This window comes from Gymnoscopelus microlampas, assembly GCF_963454915.1.
Source record: "Gymnoscopelus microlampas genome assembly, chromosome: 24".
Taxonomy (NCBI): Eukaryota; Metazoa; Chordata; class Actinopteri; order Myctophiformes; family Myctophidae; genus Gymnoscopelus; species Gymnoscopelus microlampas.
In genome coordinates this window covers 34,843,697-34,871,684 of record NC_139961.1, presented here as the reverse complement: position 1 = coordinate 34,871,684, position 27,988 = coordinate 34,843,697, and the positions used below count along the sequence as shown (strand labels likewise).

Sequence of the window (27,988 nt, the reverse complement as noted above, 5' to 3'; positions counted from 1 at the left end):
TCGAAAAGAAAAAGACCATTACTGCATCAAAAGTAATCAACAAACTATAGAAACTGGTCAAACATTGGCCAAATTATCAAATAAATAATATAAGAAAGATGCAAAAATTCTACAATCTACAACCTCACAACGCCTCATAGAGGCGTTGTGAGCTTGTAGATGTGCGATTTTCAAAAATGTTGCTTCTTTCTTATATTATTTATTGAACTATTATTTATCTGTGGAACCGAGTCAAACTAAATTGAATGCCTCAACTCTTACATCCCAATATTTGAACTGGGGGGTCCCCAGTTCAAATATGGTTATTTTGGGCGGTCACGGCCTGAAAAGGTTGAGAACCACTGATCTATGACATCGGTCGTCTATGACATACAGTATCTATGTAATTATGACTACAAATCTGGGCAAGGTTTCAGCCTGATCAGAGCCCCATTGACTTCCTTTAGAAAATTAAAGGACAAAAATGTCTACTGGTCGTGTGCACAAGAGGCACTGATCAGTCCAGCGGTTTGTGAGATTAGCTCTGGACACACACACACACACACACACATACAAACAACCCTCTTATAAATGGCCAGACTCCTGCAGAGCCACACCATAAGATGGGGTCTAATGACAGTGTGGTTTCATCTGGATCTCGGACTTCATGTGGCCGGTCCATGACGTCAGTCCAAGGAAGTAGGCTACATCCAAATGAGAATTTAAACAGGTGCAAAATGAACAATATAGTACAAGCAAGCAGATTATGCGCACACTGAATATTGTTGCTTCAAAACTGACATTTATTTAGTACAACATTTTGACCTTTATGGTCAACTCAGTTGAAATGCTGTAGGCTTCTAAAAGAATTTCACTTTGGAATACCTCCCCTACCAATGGGAGGTATTCCCCATCCCCCTTGGGGACTGAAACACACACAAACTCAGAGACAGACCCATTTCTAGATGGCTCACCTCCTACAGAATCATCCCATAAAAAGTATGCCAATGCCATTGACTGACATAATGACAATAGCCTGTACAGCATCCTGTACAGAAGCATGTCCATGCATTGAAGAAAGAGTTCAGGTCAAGTCACATTCATCTGTAGAGCCCTTAATCGCTGTTACAGTCTCAAAGGGCTTGATTGGCCCACATCAAAGAAAACAAACTATTTGCAACATTATCTGAGAAATTAATGATCAGATAATGCTATGCATATTGTATATTTGATTCGCATATGAAAACTATGCAGGGATTACTGTGGTATTGGTATGTATTATGCTATATCACCATCTACTGGACACAGTACTACATTACTTCTACTAACCAAGTCATGTCTACTATTTCTATTTAATTTACAAAGTGCCGTAAAAGACAGCTAAGAAAAGTGAGATATTACTAAAGATTAAAACTATTTAATAATTCTCTGTCATATAATATTAATTCTGCGGCATAAGCAATATTTGGTACATTTTGTTTTGTGTGAAGTCTCAGGGCTCAGTTCCTACAAACTAAGAGACTCCTGAACAATGTCTATATTTGAAATTAACCTGAAGAAGACCGCAAGGTTGAAACATCGTTTCGTACATGCTGTTTTGAATAAAATCTTTGGAGTGTTGAAAGTGACTTGCGAGCCCTTCTCTCTTTTATTCTAGATTAAAACATTTCTTAGTGGAGAAAAAAACATGTTAAGAGCCTCAGACTTTCATCTGTCAAATGCATGTTTGACAATGAGAATAAGCCATCTTTTAATATAGGGATCTTAGAATGTGCAATAGAACCTAGTTTCTATTGGTCTTGGTTGGTTGCAATGTTGCCTCATGCTATGGAAACAGGATATAGGCTCCTGACCTCTGGGCCACATGGCTCAGCAGCCGTTGGTTCCCAAGGCACTTACTGTATTGTACTTTGTTTTCCCACACTCTACTTAAATAGTAGAGTACCCTCATGCAACAATGGCAATTATCTATTTAAAGGTCACAGGTCATGATAAGGATTTTAATCGCATATAAATAGAAACTGTACCAAAGTATACACTACTACAAAACAGTGCCCTTAATACTTGTGTGCTAAAATCACAGGAGATAAACTGAGATAAAACTGAGATAAAAATCGCTCAGTTTCACTACTGGGATAAACTGCTCTCTGCGATTCTAGGTCACAGAGGGTCTGTGTGTGTTAAGCCTGACTTTGACCTGTGACTGTCCTCCAGGCCCTGCAGGTAGAGGTGAGAAGGGTGACAGAGGGGAGAAGGGCAGTAGAGGGGACACAGGCGCTGTGGGACCCAAGGGAGACTCTGGTTCCGGCACTGGATCTGGAACCTCCTCACAAGGAGGTGGAGGAGAACGAGGGCAAAAGGTATTGTGTGCGTGCGTGCGTGCGTGTGCGCGCGGGTCTGTCTGTCTGTCTGTCTGTCTGTCTGTCTGTGTGCGTCTTAGTAGTGTGTCAATAAACTTTATTTACGTAGAGCAGTGGTTTTCAAACATCTTTGTGCCGAGTGCACACCAATGGGCAAATCAAAACTCAAGGCACAAGTTGCAGGATTGTTTATATTATAATTTTAATCACTTTCAATTTATTTTTAAATGCCCAAAATAGGGACGCCAGGTTGGAAGTTGTAAAAAGTACATTTTAAAAATTGTGTGTACAAAGTACTGATATAGTAAACTAAAAAATAATATAAAGTACAGTCAAACAGTATATTGCAGTAATAAAATGTGATTGTCAGAAAATCCCATGGTACACCTGGACTTGTCTCATATGGGAAGAGCAGCAATTTCCAACCTGTGGGCCTCCAGGGTAGTGCAAGTGGGCCCGCAAATCATTGGCAAAGCACCATTCTATAATAATATAAAAAAGTCATGTTTAAAAAATGTCATGGCATTTTTTTCTTTTAAACCTTGAAAAATGTGTTATCACTGTGATTCTGGTAAATAGGAACTTAATGTACGTATACTATTGGTTCTGTTGATCGAACCGGAAACACGATCGATGTGTTTATCAAAGTCAAAATCAATTTGATTGATCATATGCGCTCGGGTGGCGCAGTGGTACAGTCCCTGCCCACCACCACGGAAGTTGTCAGTTCGAATCCACCGTGGTTCTTCCGGCTTTGTCAGGACTCTATGCAAACACAATTGGCCCGTGTTTGGGGGAGGGAGGCCGGACGGAGAGGGTGATATTGGTCATTGCAAGTACTCCAATGGGCTTGGGCGGCACCTGTTAGCAGGGAGTGTTGTGGGGCGGGAGGAGTAGAATGAAGGCCCTATACTGTATGTCCTCGTGGTGGGGGCTCCTCACTGGCAGGTGAGTCAGTAGGATACAACAACAGTGACGACACAGAAATGTGTGTGGGGAGGAATTCATTGGCATAACGACTACATTTTAAAATAAAAAATGGATTGATCAGTAAAATAAACTGCTCTGAGAACACATCATGTGTTGTATTGGCTACCATGTTAAGTGGTCAGATGGGTGGGCCGCAAATGCTTTCGAGATTTTCTGATCCAGAAAAGGTCTGGGAACCGCTTCAGTGGTGTATTCAATATACTATTGAACCATATGAAGAATGGAATGTTGAATATCTGCAAAATATGAGTGATCAAACCGCTACAGGACAGAAATTATTAAAACATACTAGTTTGTAATCAACTTTATCCTATGCTCTTTGTTTCAGGGTGACAAAGGCACCAAGGTATGTTCTCTTAAATTCATTCGTCATTTCTTCCATCCACGTTCAATCCCAATTTTCACATAATCATTGGGATGAAAGTCATCCTGTACTGACCTTATGAGTATGACTGACTTATGTATCAACATTTTTGTAGATCTACACAATATGTCACAAGTCATTCAGTCTTCAACATTACGGTGTTGTTTTTTTCTCCTACCAGGGTGGTTCGGGGGTTGGTTACCCTGGTAACAAAGGAGACCGTGGTCCAGCCGGACCTCCTGGCCCACCTGGTCCTCATGGGCCTGCAGCGGAGGTGGTCCGGCTCGGCGATGGCTCTTCCGTCCAGCAGGTGTCCGGACCCCCGGGGCCAGTGGGACCCCCCGGGTTAGAAGGGCCCGCGGGACCCCCAGGAGCTGAGGGAGAAGCTGTGAGTGGTGGCTTCATGGATAGAAACCTTACCACGTAGTTGATAGACAATTCAGTAGCTGGATTTGAACGTTTTGAACGTTTGGACTGTTTTACAGTATATAACTAAAACTAAACTTAAGATAGCCAATTTGTCACTCATATCCTCCATGTATGATGATGTATTGCATAAGTATGAATCAACTCATTGATTATAGATATGCTATCTTACAGGGAGATCCAGGAGAGGATGGGAAAGTGGTAAGTTTTTCTCATTTCAATTCTCATTGAAAACCCTGGAATGACACTTCAAAATGGGGTTTAAAAATGTGAATATACAGTATGACACATGATTTTATAATGGTGTCCAGGGTCCCGCTGGGCCAAGAGGTTTTCCAGGAACACCAGGAACTTCTGGACTCAAAGGAGATAAGGTATGGATGGATGGATGGATTGGGTTAATTAATGGGTGGTTAGATACATTGTGAAACGATGGATGGATGAACAAATGTAGATACACTGTGCAGAATGTATTTCTGCTCTTTGGGAATGAGAGCGTAACGGCTTGTGAAAGATGGAAACGTGTGACCTCTGACCTTTCAAGGGAGAGCGTGGCGACGGTCGCCCAGGGCCACGGGGTCCCCCAGGGCCACCTGGAGCTGCCGGACCTTCCACTGGTGACCGGCCGGTAGGTGCACTCTGAGAGAACACTGATGTGAGGATTACACTTTACATGGCATGTACGGTATATGTCATTTCTGTAATGCTGCTTTAATTCTGTTTCATAGACATTCTTTGACATGGAAGGCTCCGGCGGTTTCCCAGATTTGGACAGATTACGGGTAGGTTGAATGTTCCGGATACAATAAATTCGATATAATAAATTGTATTTAACCCTTTCATTCCGGGAACGCATCTGTGTCATTTTAGCTTTGAGCTATAACCATTATTTTATACTACAAGCTACAAGCTTGTAGATCTGCTATTTTTCTTTTTTATCGTGAATCTTTGAGTATTATATTGTTTAAGCGAACATTTTTAACTCAAATCTTTGCTTCTGGAGGTCCCTGGAACAAGATATTTTACAAATGTTCGCTTTAAAAAATGTATAGATTTGCACACATTTTCCACGATTTTTCTAAAAATAGCAGATCTACAAGCTCATAGGCGGCACTCGGTGCCGTGCTATGAGCTTGTGTATCTGCTATTTTTTTGATAGCCCAAAGAAATCTAAAAATGACACGGATGCTTTCCCGGTATTAATGGGTTAATTACCCACATAGCGCAAATGTATAAGACGTCATGTAATACATGAGGTTAATTATTCTTTGTATGGTTCTCCAGGGGCTCCAGGGGCTTCCAGGGCCCCCAGGTCCTCCAGGACCCCCTGGTAGATCGGTGGCTGTGGGAGCCGATGGCCCAGTAGCCTTTGGACCTCCCGGACCTCCAGGGAATAATGGAGTGCCAGGTTTACCCGTGAGTATCATTGTGTTTTCTTTGTGAACCTGATTGCATGGTGTTATAAAGTTTGTGCAGTTATTAGATGTTAGAACACAGACCTAATTGACTGACAAAATGGGTACAAATCCCATAAACACCCATCAATCGATTGAAAGCTATTTATAAGGTGAGGCATTTCAGACATCCAAGCACTCATTGCCATTTTATTTTCCACTTTCCAACTTGAAATGTGAATAGCAACATTGTTGGTTATGGTATCATTTGCTCTTCAGTGGGAAACCATCATCACAGTATTTCACTGCATGACTACTTTGTCTCCATCTCTAAATCTTATATTTCATATTGAACTAGACGCGTCGCAATTGGCAATTTCAAAGTGTGGTTGCGCCGACGTAATACGCCGGGAGGAATACCGTCGGAGACTGCGCCAATTACATTGTCACGTCACTCCTGAGATCACTTGCGTTTCATTTTGAGAGGATTGATCCCCCAAAATGCATGTTTTTGCATCAAACGGTTACATTTTGTGCATTTGTGGCGCCCCCTATGGATCAAATGCTTTTGGGGATTGGTTTAGTATACCACCCTTGACATGTGATTCAATTTTGGGATTGACCGGACGTTTCGTTCGTGATTTATGGCATTTTTGGTCAAACGGGCCCCTCCCGCTAACTTTGGAAGCCATTTACGGACGAACGGTACGGACTATCAAAATGCCGCTTGGATAGGTTTATCGTATGGGTCCATAGATCACGTGTACCGATTTTTGTGAGATTTGGAAAAAAAGTTGAGGAAAAGGAGCAAAAAGTGTGTTTGGAAGAAAATTCAAAATGGCGGAAAATCGATCCTGACACAAATGGGCGTGACCTATGTGGGGAGTTGCGTCATGACCCAAGGAATGTAGGGGAAAAGAAATTTTGATTTTACGACCTACGGTTCAAGAGATATAGGCCAAAACGTAAAGTGGGCTGTTATAGCGCCACCATGTGGCTGACTGGTGTGATCCTTTTTTAAATAATTTTGCAATAAACTATTAACCTCCCCTCCAAGTCTTGTAACTGTAGCCCTTACGGTTTCCGAGAAATAAATACTTGAATGGGATTTTTTGCAATTCCCATTAAAGTGGATGGGGAAATTTAATGCACTAATACATCAATATCAAAAAATCTATCCAGACGCAAATGGGCGTGGCCTATATGGAAAGTTGCGTAATGACCCAAGGAATCTAGGGGAAAAGAAATTTTGATTTTACGACCTACGGTTCAAGAGTTATAGGCCAAAAGGTAAAGTGGGCTGTTATAGCGCCACCATGAGGCCGAATTGTGTAATATTTCTTTCAATAATTTGGCAATAAACTATGAACCTCCCCTCAAAATCTGGTAACTCTAGCTCTTACGGTTTCTGAGAAAAAAATACTTGAATTTTTTTTTTTCACCTTTCCATTAAAGTGGATGGGGAAATGTAATGCACTAATAAATCAATATCAATAAAACTATGCAACCAATCTCTTAGCAAAATACAAGCACACGATTCCCGGTGAAGCCGGTCATTTTGACATATGGCACTAAATTGGGAAAAATAAACTGTGGGAGGAGATGCGGTGCAAAGTATTGTTTATCTAGAAAGACCCTGAAAGAAAGAGTATAGAGTACTATAGTCTGGTTGCCCTGTTAGGGCAACCATACTAATAACTGGTGTAGGAGACACTGTACATTACTTTACAGAACACGTGATGTTCTCACTTTATATCTGTCTTCTGTTTCAGGGACCTCCAGGTCCATCTGGACGGGCAGGCCCACCTGGGGCTGCTGGAGCGAAGGTGAGGGTGCTGAACACACACACACACACGCACACGCACACGCACATGCACGGAGGCATGCACGGACGCATGCACGTAAGCACTACAAACAGAGGACTTGTAAAGCAAAATGTTATACTACTGTATATACATCTAATCTGGGTGAAAAGTCGTCACACCACAAGTTGATTTCATCATATTCTTTCAACCAGTTTTTCCTCAATCTTTTTAATTTCAGTAACCCCCCAGCTTGATATGCAGTAGACCACATGGTCCCCCATTTGATATATTTTCTTTTTATCTCTGAGACCCCAAGCTAGTCCATTTGATCCTAACTATCAATCATTTATCTAGGGACATTGAGAAACAGTGCTTTCAACTTAACCTGTGTTTATGCTCAACTGACTCCTGTCAGGGAAACAGATTATTAAAATGTGTTATAAACCTCTCTGTTCGATCTGTCATTTCTTCCATTTCTTCAGGGTGACTGTGGTGACCTTGGCCTTCCTGGATCTGCTGGAGAGAAGGTGAGTTTTACAATCGTCCCAAATGGATTGATTTTACAAAGTCTGCCAGGCTGAATATGAATAACAGGAATCTGATGGATTTAAATGCCTTAAATGCACATCTTGTGCATTTACTGTAGTGCATTTACAGAGGAATCGAAAATCTATTGGGTTGAGGGGAGTCCAGCTCTTAGAACTTAGACCACAGTTGTGATTATGTCTGATTTTTAAAAGCTTTTCGATTCCAGTGGAAATAAATCCTAGGTTTGTTCCCTAAACTGAAGTAAACATTACTTTCTGGCTGGTACAAAAATAGATGGGTTTCTCTCCTTGATATCTACCTTCCTCTAGCAAGACTCATCTGCCTCCGACTTTTTCACCGGTCTCCTGTCTTACTTTACTCCTGGTACTCCTGCGTGTAACGGGGAACAGGTATTGGGTTTCTGCTTTGGTTTGGTTTCCATTCCTATTTCTTTTCTGCCGTTTCTATCTCCTTACTAACCCCATTACACCAAAGTAATAGACTCTCTGTTCTGTCCTTTCTCCATGTTAACGATGCATGATGTTGGCCATATTTCAAGTGATTGTTTACATGCACACTAATACACTGATTACTGTGAATAATCAGGTTATGGCAATAAGTCTATTAATACATTGACAGACATGCATCGCATGAGAGTGATTATGGCAATAACCAGAGGTTACATGTTTTACTCAAAGATATTTTTTGAAGGCCGTTTTGTTCTGATGTAATTTATTGAAATGAATTGAGTTAACTTGCAGAGGGTTTGATTGAATTGATTCTGCTGTTTGTCATCACCTGCTTTGATTGTTTTCATGATACCGTCTGTTATTATTTGCACGTTTCCATGACTACATGTCTTGACTTTTGCTTTAAAATCTAACCTCTGGCACCAGCTCTCTGCCATCATGTGCTTGTTTTGTGTTCAACCTAATCTTCACCGTTCACTCAAAAGACAGCAAGGATTCTGCACAAACACCTAATCTTCACCGTTCACTTATTTTACGTACACTTAGTTTGATTCATTCTGCATGACACAACGCAACACACTCTATTTTCTTGCCTATGTTGTTTTTGTTTTTTTTCTCAACCTCATGCGTCTTTCTGCCTGAGTTCAGGGTTCTCAGGGTACCTCAGGACAACCAGGTACCCCAGGGGAGGAGGGGCGTTATGGGCTGCCAGGACCCATGGGACCTACGGGACCCCCCGGACCACCGGGGACGGGAGGCTTTGTAAGTACTGGTTAAACATACAAAGTATTGATCCTCGATGGAGAGTCATGGAATTAATTGATGGATAGTTGCTAGGTTACATCTACAATCCTACCTGATGTTTTGATAATAGATGACATAGTACGGACCTCATAATACCCAGCATCTCTATTCTGTAGTGAACACATTTTTGGTGAAGAGATTTGTTTTAGATTTAAAAAAAGAGCGCAGATATTTAGTACAGTTGCAACTCAGGTCTGTTTTACTGAGACACACTACTGTGTCTCATTAGTGATCAACCCCTGTAATTGATATCCTTTCCGCTGCTCGTCCTATAGGACGAATCTGGAGGTGTGCCAGGAGTGAGAGGACCCCCAGGACCACAGGTGATCAGATAACTCACACTCCCCACAGTGTTATGTCCCTTTCGTCACAGTGGTGGATGCACCGTGTAATGCTGTGCTGTGTTCTGTTTCAGGGTCCACCTGGCATTGCAGGCTTGCCAGTAAGTACTGCTGTGATCATATGAGCGATTATTTTGTGCCAAGGACCCCCAAATGTTTTGTTGCCAGGGACCCCCCCCCCCCCCCCATCCCAGAAGAGAAGATTTGTGTGGTCAAAAAAAAAGTGTCAAACACTTTTAATATTTTTCAACAATGGTCAGAAATAGCAGATGTACAAGCTCGCAGCACGGCACGAAGTGTCGCGCTTAGAGCTTGTATATCTGCTATTTTTGAACACTAAAATCTAAAATGACACGGATGCTTTCTCGGTTTTAATGGGTTCATCTTCAGCGCTCCCTGCCTGTGAAACTCTGCATCGTCACTCCCTGTATATGCCATTGGCCAATGCCCATGTGCCATTTCAGATCGATTGGTCAACCCGCTGAGGAGGAAAATGTACCGAGGAAAATGTTGCTATTACTTATAAATGTATTATTTTCTCTAGGGAAGGGCAGGGTTCCCAGGTATCGCTGGACTGAAGGGAGCAGAGGGAACAAGAGGGCCGATGGGAGCACCGGGGCTGGATGGATTCCCTGGACAATGGGTGGGAACATATTTATTTGTTTGTTTCTTTATTTATTTACAAAACTATTAATAATTCATTAACCATTTCTCATGATCTTTCCATAGGGAGAAAAGGGAGAAAGAGGAGATAAAGGAGATGTGGTGAGTCACTGTTTCGTTTTGCTCTGTCGTGAACTGCCAATTTCAACCTTCCAGGCTTCTGTTCTCCAAAGCATGTCTGACATCATTACAGTATTAAAACAATTGAAGAAAAGTACCTGGGCACCTAGCCTTGGACCAAGACAGAGATTTCTTTGATCAATTCTGACATTTGTGTATCTCTGACAGTCTTTGACATTTCCCCAGATAGCCATTGGAATTCTGCGGTTAATGCCAGTATTTCTTCATAGATGTACAATTTCAAAATATGAAATGCTTGCAGTAAAGCCACGGATGTTACCCAACTGTATTGTGTACCATACTATATTAATCCGTATTTTTCGATAAAGAGGTGTTTTAATCCTGTCTGTGCCACTGAGCTATATTATATCAATCTGTGTGTTTGTGCCACTGAGCTATATTATATCGATCTGTGTGTTTGTAAGTTAAATATCAATTTATTTCTCAGTCATTGACTATTTTATGTGTAAGTCATAGTATCTTTGAACTAAATTGTTACAGCTTTTATCACCCCCCCCCACCCTGTTTTCCCCCTAATTCTATCACAAAAAAAGCAACTCTATGGACTACAAAATAGTGAACAGCTGAAAAATACTGGAAGAGACCTTTTAAGCCATTATCGGGGGGTCTCACTGTCACATTTCCCTTTCAGTTGTACTTGGTAATAGGAATAGTCTCTTTTGCTTTTGTTCTTGTGTTCATTACTGATGTAGGGTTTGCCAGGACGAGACGGAGGGCCACCAGGACCCCCTGGTCCCCCGGGGCCTCCAGGGGAGGCCATTCGCCAGACGACGGCAGGCGATGTGAGTTGCATGTCACACAACAGAGTGTGTGACGCCTGAACTTGTTCAGAGATTAACCTTCATAGCCTGTGATTGTATCTCATTCAGCTTTATTGTCACATCACAGGTTTACAGCCGTAAAAAAGTGGTAAAAACAGTGGTAAAAAAACAATTTGTTTTTGTGCAAGTTCCATCATTTTGTTATGACCATAGAAATAACACTCACTCACTCACTCACTCACCCACTCACTCACTCACTCACTCACTCACTCACTCACTCACTCACTCACTCACTCACTCACTCACTCACTCACTCACTCACTCACTCACTCACTCACTCACTCACTCACTCACTCACTCACTCAAGCCTTCACTCATTCACTCACTGACTCCAGTATTCACTCACTGACCCCCATCCCTCCCTCACTCAATCACTCCTTCATTCTTTCCCTTTCAGTTATGCATGTAGTAGTTGCTAACAATTGCTCACTTTGCTTGTTCACTTGTTTAGTTACTCCTACTAACTGACCTAACTTTGTTCCGCCGTAGTATAACGACGTATTTGGGAACGACGAGTGGCAGGTAAGTACATTCACCCTCCAGCCTGTTAACCTCCCATACAGACCCAAAATACACTTTACATGTTTCAAAATATACCAACATTGTCTCTCTTGAAAAAATTATGTGGAGAGGCCAAAATACAGTATATCTATTATAATCAAGAAGTAATAGTAGGCTATAGTAAATATTGTCACAAATCGATAATAATAACATTAATTTAGTTAGTATATTCCTGAAACATACATATAAAGTGTATTTTCCCCCCTAGCATGGGCTATGTTACTGTGTAAAGAAGTTCTAATGTATAATCAGTGAAGATGAGTTTTTCTCATGTGTGTGTTTTGTTTTGTTTTGTTATCAAGGGAGGATCAGCAGGTGTTCCTGGAAGAGCTGGATTCCCAGTATGTAATGTTATGACTGTCTGTTTGACTGAAAACTCAACTGGAAAAATGTCATCAAAACCAACGATTGGAGTAAAATTAAAGGTATGTTTGTTTTGATACAGGGGCCTATGGGACCCAAGGGAGACAGAGGGGAGTCAGGGCCTGCTGGGGATACTATACAGGTAGGTCCATTTATTGTAAGAGAGAGTGATTCATAATCTTATTTTGTATGTATTGACAAAATAAGCCACTGTGTGTCGGATGTTTGCTTCCTTGGTGCATAATGATTATTGTATTGTATCCAACGGTCTGTCTATTAACCAAAGACCACACAACATGACACGTGGCTACAATAATTCGGTAGGATGGTCGAAAACTTGAAGACTAGGGGTTTGAATCCTCCATGGTGCCTCCACCATGGTACAAACACAGTTGGCCAGGTTGGTCAAGGGTGCTTGTCTGCAGGGTTGTTGAACAGTGAGGAATAGGATGTTCCTCCGCATGCACTACATCCTCCCATTGAAGCTCCTCACTGGCAGCTAAAAAGAAGCAGCAGGCAACTCCATGTACATCGGAGGAGACAGATGGTTTCAATACCATCCCTAGGACCAACCATTCTGAAGATCAACCAGTAGGGGTCAGCGGTGACAAGACTACACAATTGTGTGGGGGAAATCAGGGAATTGGTGTAGTGATTAAACTTGGAGAAAAATAAAAAGTGTGCTTACTCCATGTGCAGTCAGGCATATTACAATGTTTTTCTCCTTTCATACCCCTGTTTTAACATAATTTGTTTACATTTTGTGCCAGCATTAATTTTGTAAGAGCAGTTCTCACTTCATTTCAAATAGTGGATACTGTATGTCATTTTTAAAAGATTATTATTTTTTAATGTTTTTGTTCAGGGTCAGAAGGGAGAGCCTGGTATTATTATGGGACGTGATGGAAGACCCCTGTACCTGGGTGGGCTGGGGGGACCCCAGGTAAACAACCCTATTGTACCTACTGTGGTACACATTAAAATCCTCATTGTTAATTTAACTCAGAGAGTGTAGAAATTTAACCAAATGGACCCGTAATTCAGAGAGTGTACAAATGGAACCAAATGGACCATTTGGTTCCATTTGTACACTCTCTGAGTTAGATTAACACTGAAGATGTGTAGCCTATAACTCAGTTTACTTTGTGCATGGTGGAGTCATTCATATGTTGTACCACAAATTGTATGTACCTACAGGGAGACAGTGGGCCTCCTGGACCTTTGGGACCGCCTGTAAGTAGCATATATATACCCTGTTATACTTTGGAAGTGCTACATGTACATTCAGCAGCTACAGCTAATAGTGCAGTAGTACATTAACTCTGTTCTAGGCTCAGTGCTGTGTGCACAATCACATACAACAGCTAACAATGCAGTACAACATTAGAGGAGCAATAGACAACATTCAGCACTTCACAACTCCTCTGTTGTATGCTTTGTCAACAAAAAACACATGGATAATGGTAGCCATGCCTTTCAGAAACTATAATTCTGTTTTGCTGGACCGACAAAATTATTTAAATATTATCATATCATCATGATCATTTATTTTGGGAAAACAATATTTTTACGTATTTTTCTTTTCTTTGTGTTATTAATTTTAATACATACATGTTATCTCCTGTTCTGTAGGGTCCGGCTGGGCCTTTTGGCCCTAAAGGAGAAATTGGATTTCCAGGTCGACCGGTGAGTAGGTTTTTACTACAGTCCACTATACATTATAACATCCAAATACATTGTCAAATGTGTAATCTTTTTACACTGAAAGTATTAAATATTAAAACCCTAAATGTTACTTTGTACACACACTTTCCATACATATTCAAAGTTTTATATATTTTTTTAGACAGGGAGAAATGTATGGGACAAATACAATACAGATAAATCTGAGATTCCGAATGCACAGATCAAACCACTTTTAACCACTTAAGCCCTGGCCTATATACATCATCGTACGAGAAATAGCAGAAATAGACGATCTACAAACTCACAATTGCGATGCATTGTGAGCTTATAGATCTGTTATTTTCACTATTTTAGAAAAAAGTATATATTTTTTTCCTATAATGACATGCCCAAAATAGGGCCGCCAGGTTGAAAGAACAGCACCGTTTTGTACATATATGTACATACTGAAGACTATTCTGTGACTGGCATGCTTCGTTGTAGGGTCGTCCTGGTCTGAACGGAGCGAGGGGAGAGAAAGGAGATTCAGGTTCTGGGGACGGTGGACATGGCTATCCAGTAAGTTAAAATGTTCTGCTTGCACCACGTTAATGCACTGTGAAGCACCGTCTCTATTGATTATCCAATGAGTGAGTTGTAAATGTACACGCACACACAAACAAATGCACAGATACACATACACGTACATACTGTACATACTTTTTGACCCTTTCAGGCAGAAACTGTCATCATGAGGAACATGACACACACACACACACACACACACACACACACACACACGATCTGTGTCTGCAATTTTCAACTGGGCGTAGACAAGTCGTCTAGCTTGCCACTAGAACCCCCCCCCCCCCCCTCTGTAAATATACTTTTATTGCTCCTACTATTGATGATTTCTTGTATAGTACTGTCTTTATATGTCTTGATGAATTGAATATATACAGTAGGACCACAATGGAAACAAGCCTCCTGGGCTTTTGTGTTCTCCTTTTAGTATTATTGTATAACTGTACCACTGTACTTTTTGCAAACTGTTAATAAAGTATTCAATCAATCAATCAATCACATACAACTTGTTTAATTGATTAAGTAAGTAAGTAGGTCGAAGCGGCTTATCAACAAGGACGTCTATCCCCCTTAGAAGTTTAAAGCGAAAAACATGTTCCTTCCGAAGTTTTCAGAAAGGCAGGTGATATAACTACAAATTGACGTCATTCAGAACTTCTGATGGTCGGATTCAGAACTTTTTCTCAGAACTCCTCCACCCCCAGATGGGCTGACTCTCTGAACTAGTTCAGAAAGCCTGTCCGAAACGGCAGTTTTTTAGACGTCGGGAGGAGCATGTACAGTATTGACCTTAACTTCTCATTATTGTCTCCGCCAGGCCGAAAGGCATGGCGAGAGAGTATGTTTTGCACCCTGTCCGTCAGTCCGTCCGTCAGTGTGTCCGTCCGTGTGTCCTGTCCGTCCGTTAGCAGCTAATCTCCAGCACCATTGGCCCGGTCGCTGCGAAACTGTGCGCACACACTCCCTCGATGCCAATTCAGAACTCTGACCCAATTTTTTTACATGGGACTGTTATAGCGCCACTAGGAGGCCGATTTGTGCAAAACCCATTTTTTTATATTACTCCTTCAGATTTGATCCAAACATCATGCAAATTGGTACACAGTATCTCTATAGTCATATGATCAACCCGGATCTGTACGATTTTCCAGATTCCATCCTCATTGGCTAAGGTTGGCTTCCAAAGTTTGCAGTTTTGGTCCGTTTTGAACAAAATGCCTCAAATCATGAACGCAGCTTGCGATTTCTATGAAATGTCACATGCACATTCCCACTAGGCCGAGGAAGAAATGCCATCCTTTTCACATTGGCCTATTATAGCGCCACCAGGAGGCGACAATAACGTACCTGACCTGGCAGAGACCTGTGCTCCGAGGAGCACTTTTTCTAGTTTCTCACTGATTTAGTCCTGAACTAGTTTTAATTACTTTACCCCAAACACACAAAGCCATAGTAACTACCACAGATTGAACCAGTTCTCTTGTCTCCCAGGGTCCCCCAGGACAACCCGGACCCCCAGGACCTCCTGGACCAGCCGTTCCTGTTGACAGGTTCAGCGTGAGTAGAGCTGCCTGTCACTTCCCACACTCCACTTCCCACAATCCACCACTAGTTGACCTACAACTTCATATCTGGTGGAAAATAGAAGGACCAATCATATCTATGTTCATTCGAAAACAAATATTAAAGAAACATTTATTAAAATAATAATACATTTTTGAGCATTGACGCTATTGTTGTTCTTCTGTTGGATTTCAGGGTCACACAGACATTTCCAGGCATTATCCTGGTAAGTTAACTCCATATTGTGCCCTATGTGAAATAAAAGACTGTTTATGACTGCTGGAGTGGTGACGTTAAAGGGACATGGTCATAATTTCAACCTAATCTTTATTGATTTTCTAATGTTCCATTTGCAGCCATTCAACAAGCATCTTCTGTATGTCTCTGAAGCACTGCCAAAATTGTGCTTTGAAGTTTACTCCAGTGATGTCACTGGGGTAGAATCTGTGAATATTTTTAGCCAGTACTCTCAGTAGCCGTACCATTGTTCGCTGTGTGTAGAGCAAATAACAATCTTGACTCGATAAAATAAGATTGATGGTATTTGTGGTCATACACTGTGTGGGGCCAAAACTTGCCCGTGAAAGGCATTATGGGAATTGTAGGCACACAGTCACTATACTGTCTCCGTTCATTTTTGAGTGCTCGGAGCTCTTCTTCTTTTTCAAATCATCTCTTTCGCTTTGCAAACATGATAAAAATAATAATAATAATGATAATAAAACTTTTCCTTGTGTTATTATTTGCACATTTTCATGTGAGCTGTTATGTTTATAGAATTCCACTTCAGATTGTGTTCTGTTGCATCTGTCCATTTCAGATTCTAAAGGAGATAAAGGTGACCGGGGAAATCCGGGCATACCTGGAATTCCAGGTAGTTTCATGGTTCCCCTGTCAATATACTGAGGATAAAATAGATTAAACAACAGCATCTCGTATGTAGGACGCTGCTTTTACAAGAACTTCCTTCACCACTTATTAACGCCATTGTTGGATGACTAAGGTTCATGGCCCTGACCTTGCACTTTGTCCAAATGAGATCGCCTGCTAAATGTCTATGGTCATGGTAAATTGAAAGTCAATGTGGATTTGACCTGCCTAACGGTCTTAAACAAATTCAATGTGACAATTTTTGTTTTCTGTTCTAGGTCTTACCACAAATTTTGACATTTACACCTTTAAGGTAAGCTGTAAACTGTTCCACCCTGTGCTGCTGCTAACCCAAACATTGATGTAAATTAGAAGTGCTCGAATATGAAACCAGCTGTGCTGTAGCAAAAGTAAATGACGTGTTATAGGGATGACATCTTGTAGGCCAATGGAATTGTTGCATTGAGTTTTGGATAAAGCTCTGTGGCAAACAATATGGCTTATGATAGTCACACATTTGGTTCAACAATTTAATGTTAAACTCCATGGTATGGCTATATGTGTTGGTTGATAAAGTTTCATGGCATTTACGTGGACTTTGTATGTCACTCTGGATAAGAGTGTCTGCTATTTGGCTTCATTGAAACTAATTTGAATTAGTGCACATTTTAATTAGTTTCTTATTGTGTCTGGTGGTCCACCAGAATGAGATGAAAGGGGAACGTGGTGACCTAGGTTTTAAAGGGGACAAAGGAGAGCCAGGAGGTGGGCACTATGATCCCCGATATGGAGGCGGAAGTGCTTCCTCTGGGCCTCCGGTAAGATCACTTTTTCTAAAACATGTTTGTTGATATTGATACAAAGAATGTGTGCATGTTAAGTTGTTGTGGGACATCAACTGGTGCAAACAGGATTTTATCATGCAAAAACGTTTTTTTGTTTTTTGTTTTTGACCTCAGTGCATGGACAGTCTGTCATGCTTTGCATAATGCTGCCTCCTCAACAGAGAGCGGTGGCACTATTGATCATGTATTGACAAACTCTGCAGTTTTCATTTAAACTACACTGTTCATAAATGTACTTGCTCCTAGTAATTCATTTAATTACTTAATTTGCTGCATTGTGTTAATGTTAATTGATACATGTTAATGGTGATAATTAACTAAAAACAATGAAGAGAATAACTATTAACATGTAACCATGACATTATGTCCCGTAAACAAGAAATATATTCTCTGTAATGTGCAGTATGTGCCCGTGCCCCGAATCGCTCCCAAACTTTTTTTACCCCCCCCTAAGTGGGGGTCTACGAACAAATACTCCGGCCTCGGATTTTGGCTCCGCCCCCCGGAAGTGGGTGAAACAGGCACTTCAAACACTTTGTTGAATTGTTCAAAAACATTCAAAACTTTTTTTTTGTGAATTTGTATTTTTCTAAGATGCTCCTTTTAACGCAGAATTTTTTGGTATTTAAAAAAAAAAATGTATTGGTTACTTTTTTTTTAAATATTTTCTTTTCATTATTATTATTTTTTTTGCGTTCGCTTCCCGCGTTCGCGCGTCTTACCTGTACATTATTCAGATAATTTACCAAGTGAAAGTAATTTCCTTTAGAGCTGATTTTAATTCCACTTGATTGATTGCTGTGAAAATCTGTTCTTTTGTCCCACCAGGGACCCCAGGGAGACTCCATTGAGGGACCCCCGGGGCCCCAGGGCCCACCTGGTCCTCCAGGAACAGGGCACCCTGGGCATCCTGGACAAACAGGGTATCCTGGCCCACCTGGCCCCCCTGGACCTCCAGGAGGATCACTCCCAGGACCTTACAGGGGCACTCAGAGTGAGTTTTATTTAAACACACACACACACACACACACACACACACACACACACACACACACACACACACACACACACACACACACACACACACACTGGGATGTACACAACATACACGTATATGTTTCTGTGCATGTGTGTCCACTATATTCATGACATATAAAAAAAGGTAGACTTTCTCAAGATAATGTCATTATTCAGTTTCATATGAACTCTGTTGACATGTAACTTGTGTATGCTAGCTATCACTGTCCCAGGACCCCCAGGCCCCCCCGGAGCGCCTGGACACCCAGGATCATCCTCAGGAGTGAGTTGGAACGTGTTCTAATTGTTGGCTGTTTTTGAAGAACCTTTCATGATGTTATGCATTGACTTAAACTGTGTTTAAGGTGATGGTGCTGAGGTCCTACAACACCATGGCAGCCACCGCTAGAAGTCAAGCAGAAGGAACGTTGGTGTATGTTCAGGAACAAACAGACCTCTACTTAAGAGTACGAGACGGAGTCCGCCAAGTGCAGGTACAACATTATCCCAGCGCTGTAAACATAACCCAGTACTATAACCATAACCCTGTGATGTAAATATACACCTGTGCTATACGGTCGAGATAATCCATGCAATGATCACACAAAATACATCCTACACATTTCACATAATACAGTATGGGACTTTTGTTTGAAAATGTAATTTGGCTATAAAATGAAATATATTATTTTCGTGTCCGTTTAAAAAAGAAATCTGTCATCCGATAAACGCACAGACACCTTGCACACTGAGTCCGTTGCCGTTATTCTATTAGTTGCGAACGTTTTGCAGAACAAACAGTCAAGCAGTGAGGATGATTGTGTCTGCTGATTAGCTGCAGGATTATCAAACACACACACACACACACACACACACACACACACACACACACACACACACACACACACACACACACACACACACACACATTCCTGCGCACTAGGCAATGAGCCTTTTTACGGAAACCACAGATAGGCTTCATTCATTCTCCAGGGTACAGCCTCAAAGCATTGCAACATTGAGAATTCAACACTTTTATACTAATTTCATTCTTATTTTGTTATTTTCTCAGCTTGGGCCTTACATTGCCTTGCCCAACGATCAGGTGAGTTTTTACAATATAATATACACCTTGCTCCTTGAATGATGTGTATTACATTCATGTCATGCCCCCCATGTTCCATGTGATATTTTGATATTTTAAGGGTAATGAGGTTGCTGCTGTGGAGCCCCCACCAGTGATACACTACACCCCAGACCACAGAGCACACCCCACAGAGGAGCCTCAGAGACGAGAAGAGGGTCAGAGCCCTGTGGAGCCCCGATACCCCCAACAGCCTGATCCAGCACAACCAGATCAAAGATACCCATCACAGCCAGATCACAGATACCCTTCAGAACCAGATCACAGATACCAACCCCAACCAGATCACAGACACCAACCCCAACCAGATCACAGACACCAACCCCAACCAGATCACAGACACCAACCCCAACCAGATCACAGATACACACCACCCCAACCAGATCACAGATACCATCCCCAACCAGACCCCAGATACCCATCACAACCAGACCCCAGATATCCACCTCAGGTTCAACCACAGCCCGAGCCCGATACTAGAATCCCGCAGTACCCCACACTGCCAGACCCGCAGTACCCGGCGCCGACAGATCCGCGGTACCCGAGCTTCACTGAGCGACTGAACAACCCGGACAGTCGTCAGCCCTACCAGCCACCCCAGGAGCGCCCAGTCTACCCGGACGGCCGCTACCCAGTTACTCCTCAGCGACGACCCAGCCCCCCAGAACCTCAAACACATGAGCACACCTCGGGGCCTTCGGTGAGTGGAGGGACTCATGCATGTGGTCAGACTCGATGTGTGAAACGGTTATGATGTTGTACTTCTGGATTTTTTTGTTTTTGTTTGTTTATTGAATTTTGACAGCAACATATAGCATTGCATTGCCTCATATAGATCCCAATTAAGAAAAAACTGTTACATGACAAGTTTGTTTTTGTCCCCCCCCCCCCAAATGAAAAGCACTAAGGACTAGAGTCTTACAAGACAAAAGTGAAATAAGATACAAATAAAAATAAAAACAACAATACACAAAACCAAAAACAGGAACTTAGAAAAACACACATCAGTCAGCTTGCAGGTGATTGTCCATCTGGCTCATTGATTCGATTTATTTCACTCATTACAGGGGAAATTCCATCCGGTTGATTGATTTGCATTATTGTACTCATTGCATGATTGTGAATGTCCATCCGGCTCATTTATTTGAGGCTGGTTAGCTTGAGTTGAAATTGATTGAGGCTGATTTGTTTGAGGGTGATGGGTTTGAAGCCAACTCAATTGTGCCCAATTTGAAGCCAACTCAAAGCCGAACCATATACTAGATAATCTACAGGGCAATTCGAAGGCAAAGAAGGGAAAAAGAAATGTACTTCTGGATTTCTAAATTTGATTTACATTTCTACATTTATTTGAATTTATTTATTTCTTCTTACTTTTATATTTGTGTGGAATGAGAGAGAGAAACCAACCGAGTCTTCTTTCTTTTGTAAATGGACATTCTCAGTCAATTAAACTGATTTGATCCATGGAGGAAATTAAGCGCGACACTCTCCATTTGCAATGAATGAGAGTTCATCTCTCCATGGGATTGTTTTCCCCTCCAGCTCCACCTGATGGCCCTCAACAGTGCCCAGACGGGGTCCATGCGGGGTATCCGCGGGGCAGACTACATGTGCTTCACGCAGGCCCGAGCCATCGGGATGACGGGGACGTTCCGGGCCTTCCTGTCGTCCAAGCTCCAAGACCTACACAGCATCGTCCGCAAGACTGATCGGGGCAGTTTGCCCATCGTCAACCTGAAGGTAGCCTGTTCGATATTTAGCAACTTATTTGAATGAATACAATGTTCTCTTAACCAATCTGTATGGTACAGTATGTTAATACAACTAGCACGTCTGCAGTGGTTGGAGGTGGTCCCCCTACTCTTACATTGAGAAATTTGGACCCTGGTGTCGGGTAGTAAACACTCCAATCAGTAAAGTATTGATAATTGACACAAATTCCTCTCTCTCTGTCCCCATCTATCTCCTTCTCTCACTGTTTCAGTGCTTAATTATAATACCTATTTTACTTTATAATTCATGTCAATGTCATCCTTATTGTATGTATCTTAGTGCATGACACCAATACTGGCAGCCTTAGGGGTTTCTATGTTTTGTTTAATACAATATATGTTACAGGCTGCTATAGTGTTCCCGACCACCTCTACATGGATTCCATTAAACATTTTTGTGTATACTGATACATACATGGTACAATGTTGTATTTGTTGTCTTGTCTCTGTTCAACTAACCTCTCTCTTCTTGCCCAGGATGAGATTCTGTTTGACAGCTGGGACTCCATCTTCAACGACGGCAGAGTGAAGGACAACGTACCGATATACTCCTTCGACGGCAAGGACGTCCTCACTGACAGTGCATGGTGAGCCAACGATTGTGGGCTTTGAACAGTGCCATCATGGTTTCACACATAGCCTAGTCCAGTGATTGGGCCGGCAAAACACTAATATTTTATTGATATTATAACATTAAGTCAAAATATATATATATACAGTATATATTATAATATCTTTTTTTAATAGATCGTATTATATATTTATTATTTTTTCTTTAAAACCTTGACAAATTTGTTTTCATTGTGATACCGATAAATAGGAACTACTATTTCCTACTAGTTCCATTGATCAAAGCTGGAACACAATCAATTGATTGATCGTTAAAATAAACATGCTGTGTAAATGCACACAGCCCACCCATCTGACCACTTAACACAGCAGCTACGAACACTTTTAAAGTTTTAAAGTGGGCCCTGATCCAGAAAAGTAATATAATATAATTAATATAAAGTGATCGCTAAGCCTTAAATGTACTGTTAGTGATATTGTATGGTTTAAACTAAATGTTTTTTGTTAAGAGGTTAGAACTCTATATACAGTATAGCTATAGAGTGTTTCTTCAGTAACAGCGGTCTACCAATCTCTCCAGCTCTTTAACAAACAGAAAATAATCTTTCAGGTGGCTTGCCATTTTCATCCAATCAGGAGAGAATACCAATTTATCAAATTTGACAGTGTTCCAGTTCCAATTTTTTTGTTTCATCACTTCCAATTTGACTTGTTTATCCTGTATTCTGTTTGAGTTCTCTATCCTGACGGGTTCAGTTTCCCATAGCGTCAGTTTCCCATAAACCGGAAACAGTGTTTCCGGTTTAAATGTGCTGCCACACCAATCAAGTGAACTTATGGGAAACCGAACAGGGAGCGGTTATGACACTTCCGGGAAAGTGGGACTAAAGTTAAGCACAGTTATGCCTATTAAACAGCAAAGTTACACCTTGAACCAAGGGCGTATCGTCATAGAGGCCAATGGGGCCATGGCCCGGTCTGAAAAACTCTGCTCCCCCAGGGGAAAAAAAACAAAAAATCAACATAACAACATTAGCACCCCATCACCCATTCTGTTGTAGCCAACCACAGAAATTCGCCTTTGTTTTCAAATCGGGCTTATTTGCATTCGGCCGGATTGTTAATGGGTGGCCATTAAAAACCGGTTTCCCCGTCAAACCATCGTTGCGCGAGCCCCCCCCCCCTCCCCCCCCGCCGGCCCGCGGGGGGGTTTAAGAATCTGGCCCGGTCCACGTTAGAACCCACCATACGCTACTGCCTTGAACCTTTATCTCCCCAGGCCAGAGAAGATGATGTGGCACGGCGCGACCGCGGCAGGCCACAGGCAGGTGGACAGCTACTGCGAGACGTGGCGCGTGGGCGACATGGCGCTGACCGGCGTGGCCTCGCCCCTGCAGGGGGGCGGCAGCATCCTGCAGCAGAGCTCCAGTAGTTGCTCGAGTTCCTTCGTCGTGCTGTGCGTCGAGAACAGCTATGTTGGCCCGTCCAAGAGATAGGCCCCCTCCCTCTCACACACACACACACATGCACACGCCCACGCCCACGCACACACACACACACACACACACACACACACACACACACACACACAAACACCTACCACAATATCAGATTGGAGGTATAGCTGATAACTTTATTGAATTCACGTAAAACACACCAGTTACACCAGCCAGTCTGAGAGAGGCCTTCCCATGAGAGTACATGCACCGTCCGGCACATATGTTATGCACACACTTGCATATACATTTCCACACACACACGTCATGCATATTGTACATAGACACATACATTATACTGTACACGGCCACATCAACTAGACAGGCCCCTCTTAATTTACTAAAGCAGTCAAACACTGAAATTCTCACAGGTATGTGTACACGCATGCGTACACATACACACACACACACACACACACACACACACACACACACACGCATGCGTGTGCGCACGCGAGCATGCACACACACACACACACACACACACACACACACACACACACACACACACACACACACACACACACACACACACACACACACACACACACGTATGCACAAAATGTGGTGCGGTTTGTAAATATGCCCTTTTTCTAAATAGTTATTAGTTTGTGTTTGAAATCCACTCATATATGGTGCTATACAATGACCATCCACTAGGGGGTAAACCTCAGTCCCCTATAATTGTGAACTTTTTGTGGGGAGGGGGGGACTTGTGCTTCCCATTTTAAGAGCCAAACAGAACGCAGCTGTCCTGGACATGCTTATCTCATGGTCATGGCTATCCATTTTCATTTTCTCCTCAACTAATCAGAAATTCAGTCTCTGAAATCAGAAACTGAGTTGAGGGGTAGTCTACAAAATGACCTTGCTTTCATGTGCCTACAGCAGTATCTAAACATCTTGCGACCATTCTGACATTTTCTTTGTTTTTTTGTTTTTGAGAGAAGGAAGAGGTAACAACGGTAAAGCTAAAATCTGGGATGTATTCTAACGAATAACATGAAATGTCATTTTAACCGATCGATATGGTAGAGTATGTTGATATGACTACTTCAGGACATAAAGCGTACGGATTGTAGCTTTAAAATACCACATTTTGTTATTGGTCTTCCATCTTCTGATTTGTAGCTCACAACGATTAGTAACCAGTCCACACTCTGTGTCAGATCTCTATGGTAGAAACTACTTCTGGTGTTGTACATCATTACAAATCTGTTGTAGATCGGACTGATTAACCCCAAACAAAGGCACGTCATTGTGTTCAGCTGTCCAAATAAATCCGCCAGAACCTGGTCAGCTCCCCACTAAGTACTGTGAAACGAATTCAAGACACCAGAGAGAAGAGCAACAAACTCTTAGCCTAATTATTCCCCTGTTTTCCTGCACTCAGGAACGACAGCAGCTGACCAAACAACTGTGTGATACACACCAAACCTAGCCGTCTGTCCTGTAGTTTAGACAAAAACAGTGTTGGTAATGTGTTAAATAATGATGTCCATTATTATATATCTCCTCCACCAAACTGTACAATTGTACAAGTGAATTGGAAGATGGATATCACGGTATGGTCATCAAGGCCTATATTCCATTGTCAAGCTTCATGTTCATTCATTTCAAATATTATCTTCTGTTTTAATTGTATACACTGTTATAATAACCTACAACCAGTAGCACTTGAATAACAGCCTTTTTTTTATTTTACTATCGACATACAAGGGGAGATATTTTCAAATGTCTTAGCAATAACAAAGGAGTATTTATTTTTGATTAACAAAGTAGTTTTAATGTTTCATCGATTGTGCAGTGATGTATTCTTTCCACAAATAAATCAAGTTGGACATCTAATATTAAAGTCTCACATCAGGTAAATATTTCAACCCTCTACACAAATTTGCCTTTGCATTTTGAAACCCTGCAGGAAGATTGAGGGGCAATTCCAGTGGAGAGAGCTTCTGTAATAGCATTTAAAGGGAGACATGGAAACATTATAATATGCCTCCAAATTAAGTGTATGTGCAGATACCACATAAGGAATCAGACAAAAATGTGTTTCTCTTGTCTATGCACTGTTTATAAGAATCATCGTTTTTTGTTTTGTTTTGTTAAATGTTTTGTTGCAGGAGTTTTTTTTTCTTTTTCTTAATGATGATGCACTGTGCTGTAGCTACGCTACCCAATTGTCCAACGGAGAGAACGTGGACACTGATATAAAAATGTCACTTGATTTGTATCAAAGTGTCATTCATCATTTTCAGTTGGAAGTATGGAACGGTATTCCTGTATAGTTGTAACCACATTATCATGCAGTAAGATGTGTATTAACTTTTATAGATTTCATAGATTTTTCCTGACGTGTCTTTTGAAATGCTGCATTTCCTAAAATAAAACCTTTGTATAAATCAAATGTGCCTTTCATACCTGATGCCACTAATGGCCAAGTGTGTATTCTGTCTGTCTGTCTGTCTGTCTGTCTGTCTGTCTGTCTGTCTGTCTGTCTGTCTGTATCTTTGGTTTTATATAGAAGAGTTTTTATGATTTAACTTTTTGAACGCGTTATTGTACGCTATGCTTTTTCCCCCCTACAACATGACTTTATTGACAACATGGAGTAACGTGGGTATAGTATGTTTTTGGTATTACAGTATGATGATGTCAAATATTTTACATAAAACAATTGTCTACATAGAAGTAACCAGGCTTTTTAGGAACACATTATCTTGTGAGAGGGAAGGTGGGTAGGTCCCTCTCACTCCCCTTGGTCCTTTTTAAACATCCTCCCGGTCACTGCGTGAAAAGTTAATTGAATTATTGAAATCAGGCAACAGACAAAGAAAGAAATGAAACATGAAAAGCAATGAATATAGTATAACCAGTGTAGGGCATTACTATGTTACTTTCAGAATACATTGTGTTTGTTGCAAAAAAAAACTAAGAAAGAATCTTTGTGATGTTTATCTGGATTATCTGGATTAGGAAGAAGTGCACATGGATATTCAACCTTTAAAAAAAAAAATATATATATATGCCACATTGGGTTTTGTGATGTTATATTTTGGCATAATCTGCTTCATTTATGGGCTAAAAGTGTGACTTTGAGAGCCGTTTATTAAGATAACGCTTCAATATTTGGCATTACATCATGGCAGAGTAACTACACAACCGCCACCTCTACCGATTTGTCCAATGTGCTTTAACACACTGTAACATCTTATTTTAATTAATAAAACATGAATTTAACCAATCTGTATGGTAAAGTAATTAGCACATATGTCCAGGTGGTTTGAGGTTGTCTCCCTACTTACTGTTCTGTTGAAATGTGACCCTGGTGTCGGGTAGGACACCTACAGGTTGACATCTAGTACTGCCTGAAGATCATAAACACAAATATGAGTCAATGATTGTCTGCTTTATATATATTTTTTAATTTTTTTTACCCATTTATTTCACCCGGTGCCAATTTCCAAGTGATCCTGGGCGCTACACCAGGCCTACACCAGCGCTACGCCAGTCCCCCACAGCCAGGGAGGCCAGGGCCGAGCTCATGCTTCCTTCAATGCATGAGAGCCAACTGACCTTCTTGTCACCTGACAGGGGGGAGTTTCCCCGGTAGGACGTAGCGCGTGGAAGGAACACGTTATTCCAACCAGTCCCCTTCCCCTCCATCAGGCGCCCCGGCTGTCATGGGGGAGGCGGTATAGCGGCCAGGATTACTACATGTTTTTGTGAAGGTATTAACTGCCCTAGGAGACACGGGGAGAACATGCAAACTCCACACAGAGTAGGCCCTTTCGCCAACCCCACCTAGGGTATGGGCGCTGATGACGCGGAGGAGAAGACACGCCCCCAGCGCCCACAGCTGTGAGGCGACAGCGCTACCGACTGCGCCACCGTGCCCCTCCATAATGATTGTCTGCTTTAAACATGGCATCCACAGCCCAGTGTGCCGTCTACACAACCCTGTTACTGGAAATACCTTGGGGTCTATGGGGATAATTCCTCCCATCTGCCCATCCCATCTATTGTATTTAGTGCATTTTCCCTCTGTAGCCTATATTATAGATTTCCAAGCCATAAACAATGAATCCATAAGATATGTATTTTGGTTGTTTGGTGACACGATGTGGTGACTGGTGGTCACCACATCAATTCGGTTATCCACTGACTAATGAGTGGATCAGCCCTGGAATTCAATCATGATGGGCCTTTTGATGTTGTCAGGCCAAATGCCAGGACAGGAAGGCCATCAGGTATGATTTTATGATTCCCACAGCAGCAAACCTGCGCACAGAGGCCGCAAACCCTGTGCATGGCTTTACACAAACAGTGGGGGAAGGGGAAGCCCCTCGTACAGCTTGTTGAAAAGGCAAAGTGTTTGTTAAATCCAAAGAAATTGTGAATTGAATTGAACATTCAATTTAATTTCAAATTTGTCGAAACTCCTGAAT

The 27,988-nt window shown here is 41.8% G+C and overlaps 1 protein-coding gene across 7 annotated transcripts in view; it reads left to right on the top strand.

Annotated features, from left to right (window-relative positions):
* The window catches only part of col18a1b (collagen type XVIII alpha 1 chain b), a 66,800-nt gene extending 42,709 nt beyond the window's left edge, over positions 1-24,091 (top strand). For 3 of the 7 annotated variants that reach the window (XM_084051570.1, XM_084051569.1, XM_084051564.1), the window contains exons 6-43: positions 2,194-2,339; positions 3,658-3,675; positions 3,875-4,081; positions 4,294-4,320; positions 4,431-4,493; positions 4,664-4,747; positions 4,848-4,901; positions 5,404-5,535; positions 7,286-7,339; positions 7,801-7,845; positions 8,176-8,256; positions 8,965-9,078; positions 9,396-9,443; positions 9,536-9,562; positions 10,006-10,104; positions 10,191-10,226; positions 10,958-11,047; positions 11,154-11,186; positions 11,576-11,608; positions 11,950-11,988; positions 12,093-12,152; positions 12,876-12,953; positions 13,208-13,243; positions 13,643-13,696; positions 14,180-14,254; positions 15,752-15,817; positions 16,019-16,049; positions 16,644-16,697; positions 16,972-17,006; positions 17,398-17,511; positions 18,367-18,532; positions 18,774-18,838; positions 18,921-19,049; positions 19,628-19,660; positions 19,761-20,399; positions 21,245-21,442; positions 21,952-22,061; positions 23,324-24,091. In XM_084051570.1, the coding sequence (XP_083907696.1) occupies positions 2,194-2,339; positions 3,658-3,675; positions 3,875-4,081; positions 4,294-4,320; positions 4,431-4,493; positions 4,664-4,747; positions 4,848-4,901; positions 5,404-5,535; positions 7,286-7,339; positions 7,801-7,845; positions 8,176-8,256; positions 8,965-9,078; positions 9,396-9,443; positions 9,536-9,562; positions 10,006-10,104; positions 10,191-10,226; positions 10,958-11,047; positions 11,154-11,186; positions 11,576-11,608; positions 11,950-11,988; positions 12,093-12,152; positions 12,876-12,953; positions 13,208-13,243; positions 13,643-13,696; positions 14,180-14,254; positions 15,752-15,817; positions 16,019-16,049; positions 16,644-16,697; positions 16,972-17,006; positions 17,398-17,511; positions 18,367-18,532; positions 18,774-18,838; positions 18,921-19,049; positions 19,628-19,660; positions 19,761-20,399; positions 21,245-21,442; positions 21,952-22,061; positions 23,324-23,540 (3,590 nt within the window). In that variant the 3' untranslated portion in view covers positions 23,541-24,091. The remainder of the gene's footprint in view (positions 1-2,193; positions 2,340-3,657; positions 3,676-3,874; positions 4,082-4,293; positions 4,321-4,430; positions 4,494-4,663; positions 4,748-4,847; positions 4,902-5,403; positions 5,536-7,285; positions 7,340-7,800; positions 7,846-8,175; positions 8,257-8,964; positions 9,079-9,395; positions 9,444-9,535; positions 9,563-10,005; positions 10,105-10,190; positions 10,227-10,957; positions 11,048-11,153; positions 11,187-11,575; positions 11,609-11,949; positions 11,989-12,092; positions 12,153-12,875; positions 12,954-13,207; positions 13,244-13,642; positions 13,697-14,179; positions 14,255-15,751; positions 15,818-16,018; positions 16,050-16,643; positions 16,698-16,971; positions 17,007-17,397; positions 17,512-18,366; positions 18,533-18,773; positions 18,839-18,920; positions 19,050-19,627; positions 19,661-19,760; positions 20,400-21,244; positions 21,443-21,951; positions 22,062-23,323) is intronic. The other 4 variants (XM_084051568.1, XM_084051565.1, XM_084051566.1 and 1 more) reach the window with 4 other exon arrangements.
* The last annotated feature ends 3,897 nt before the right edge of the window (positions 24,092-27,988 follow it).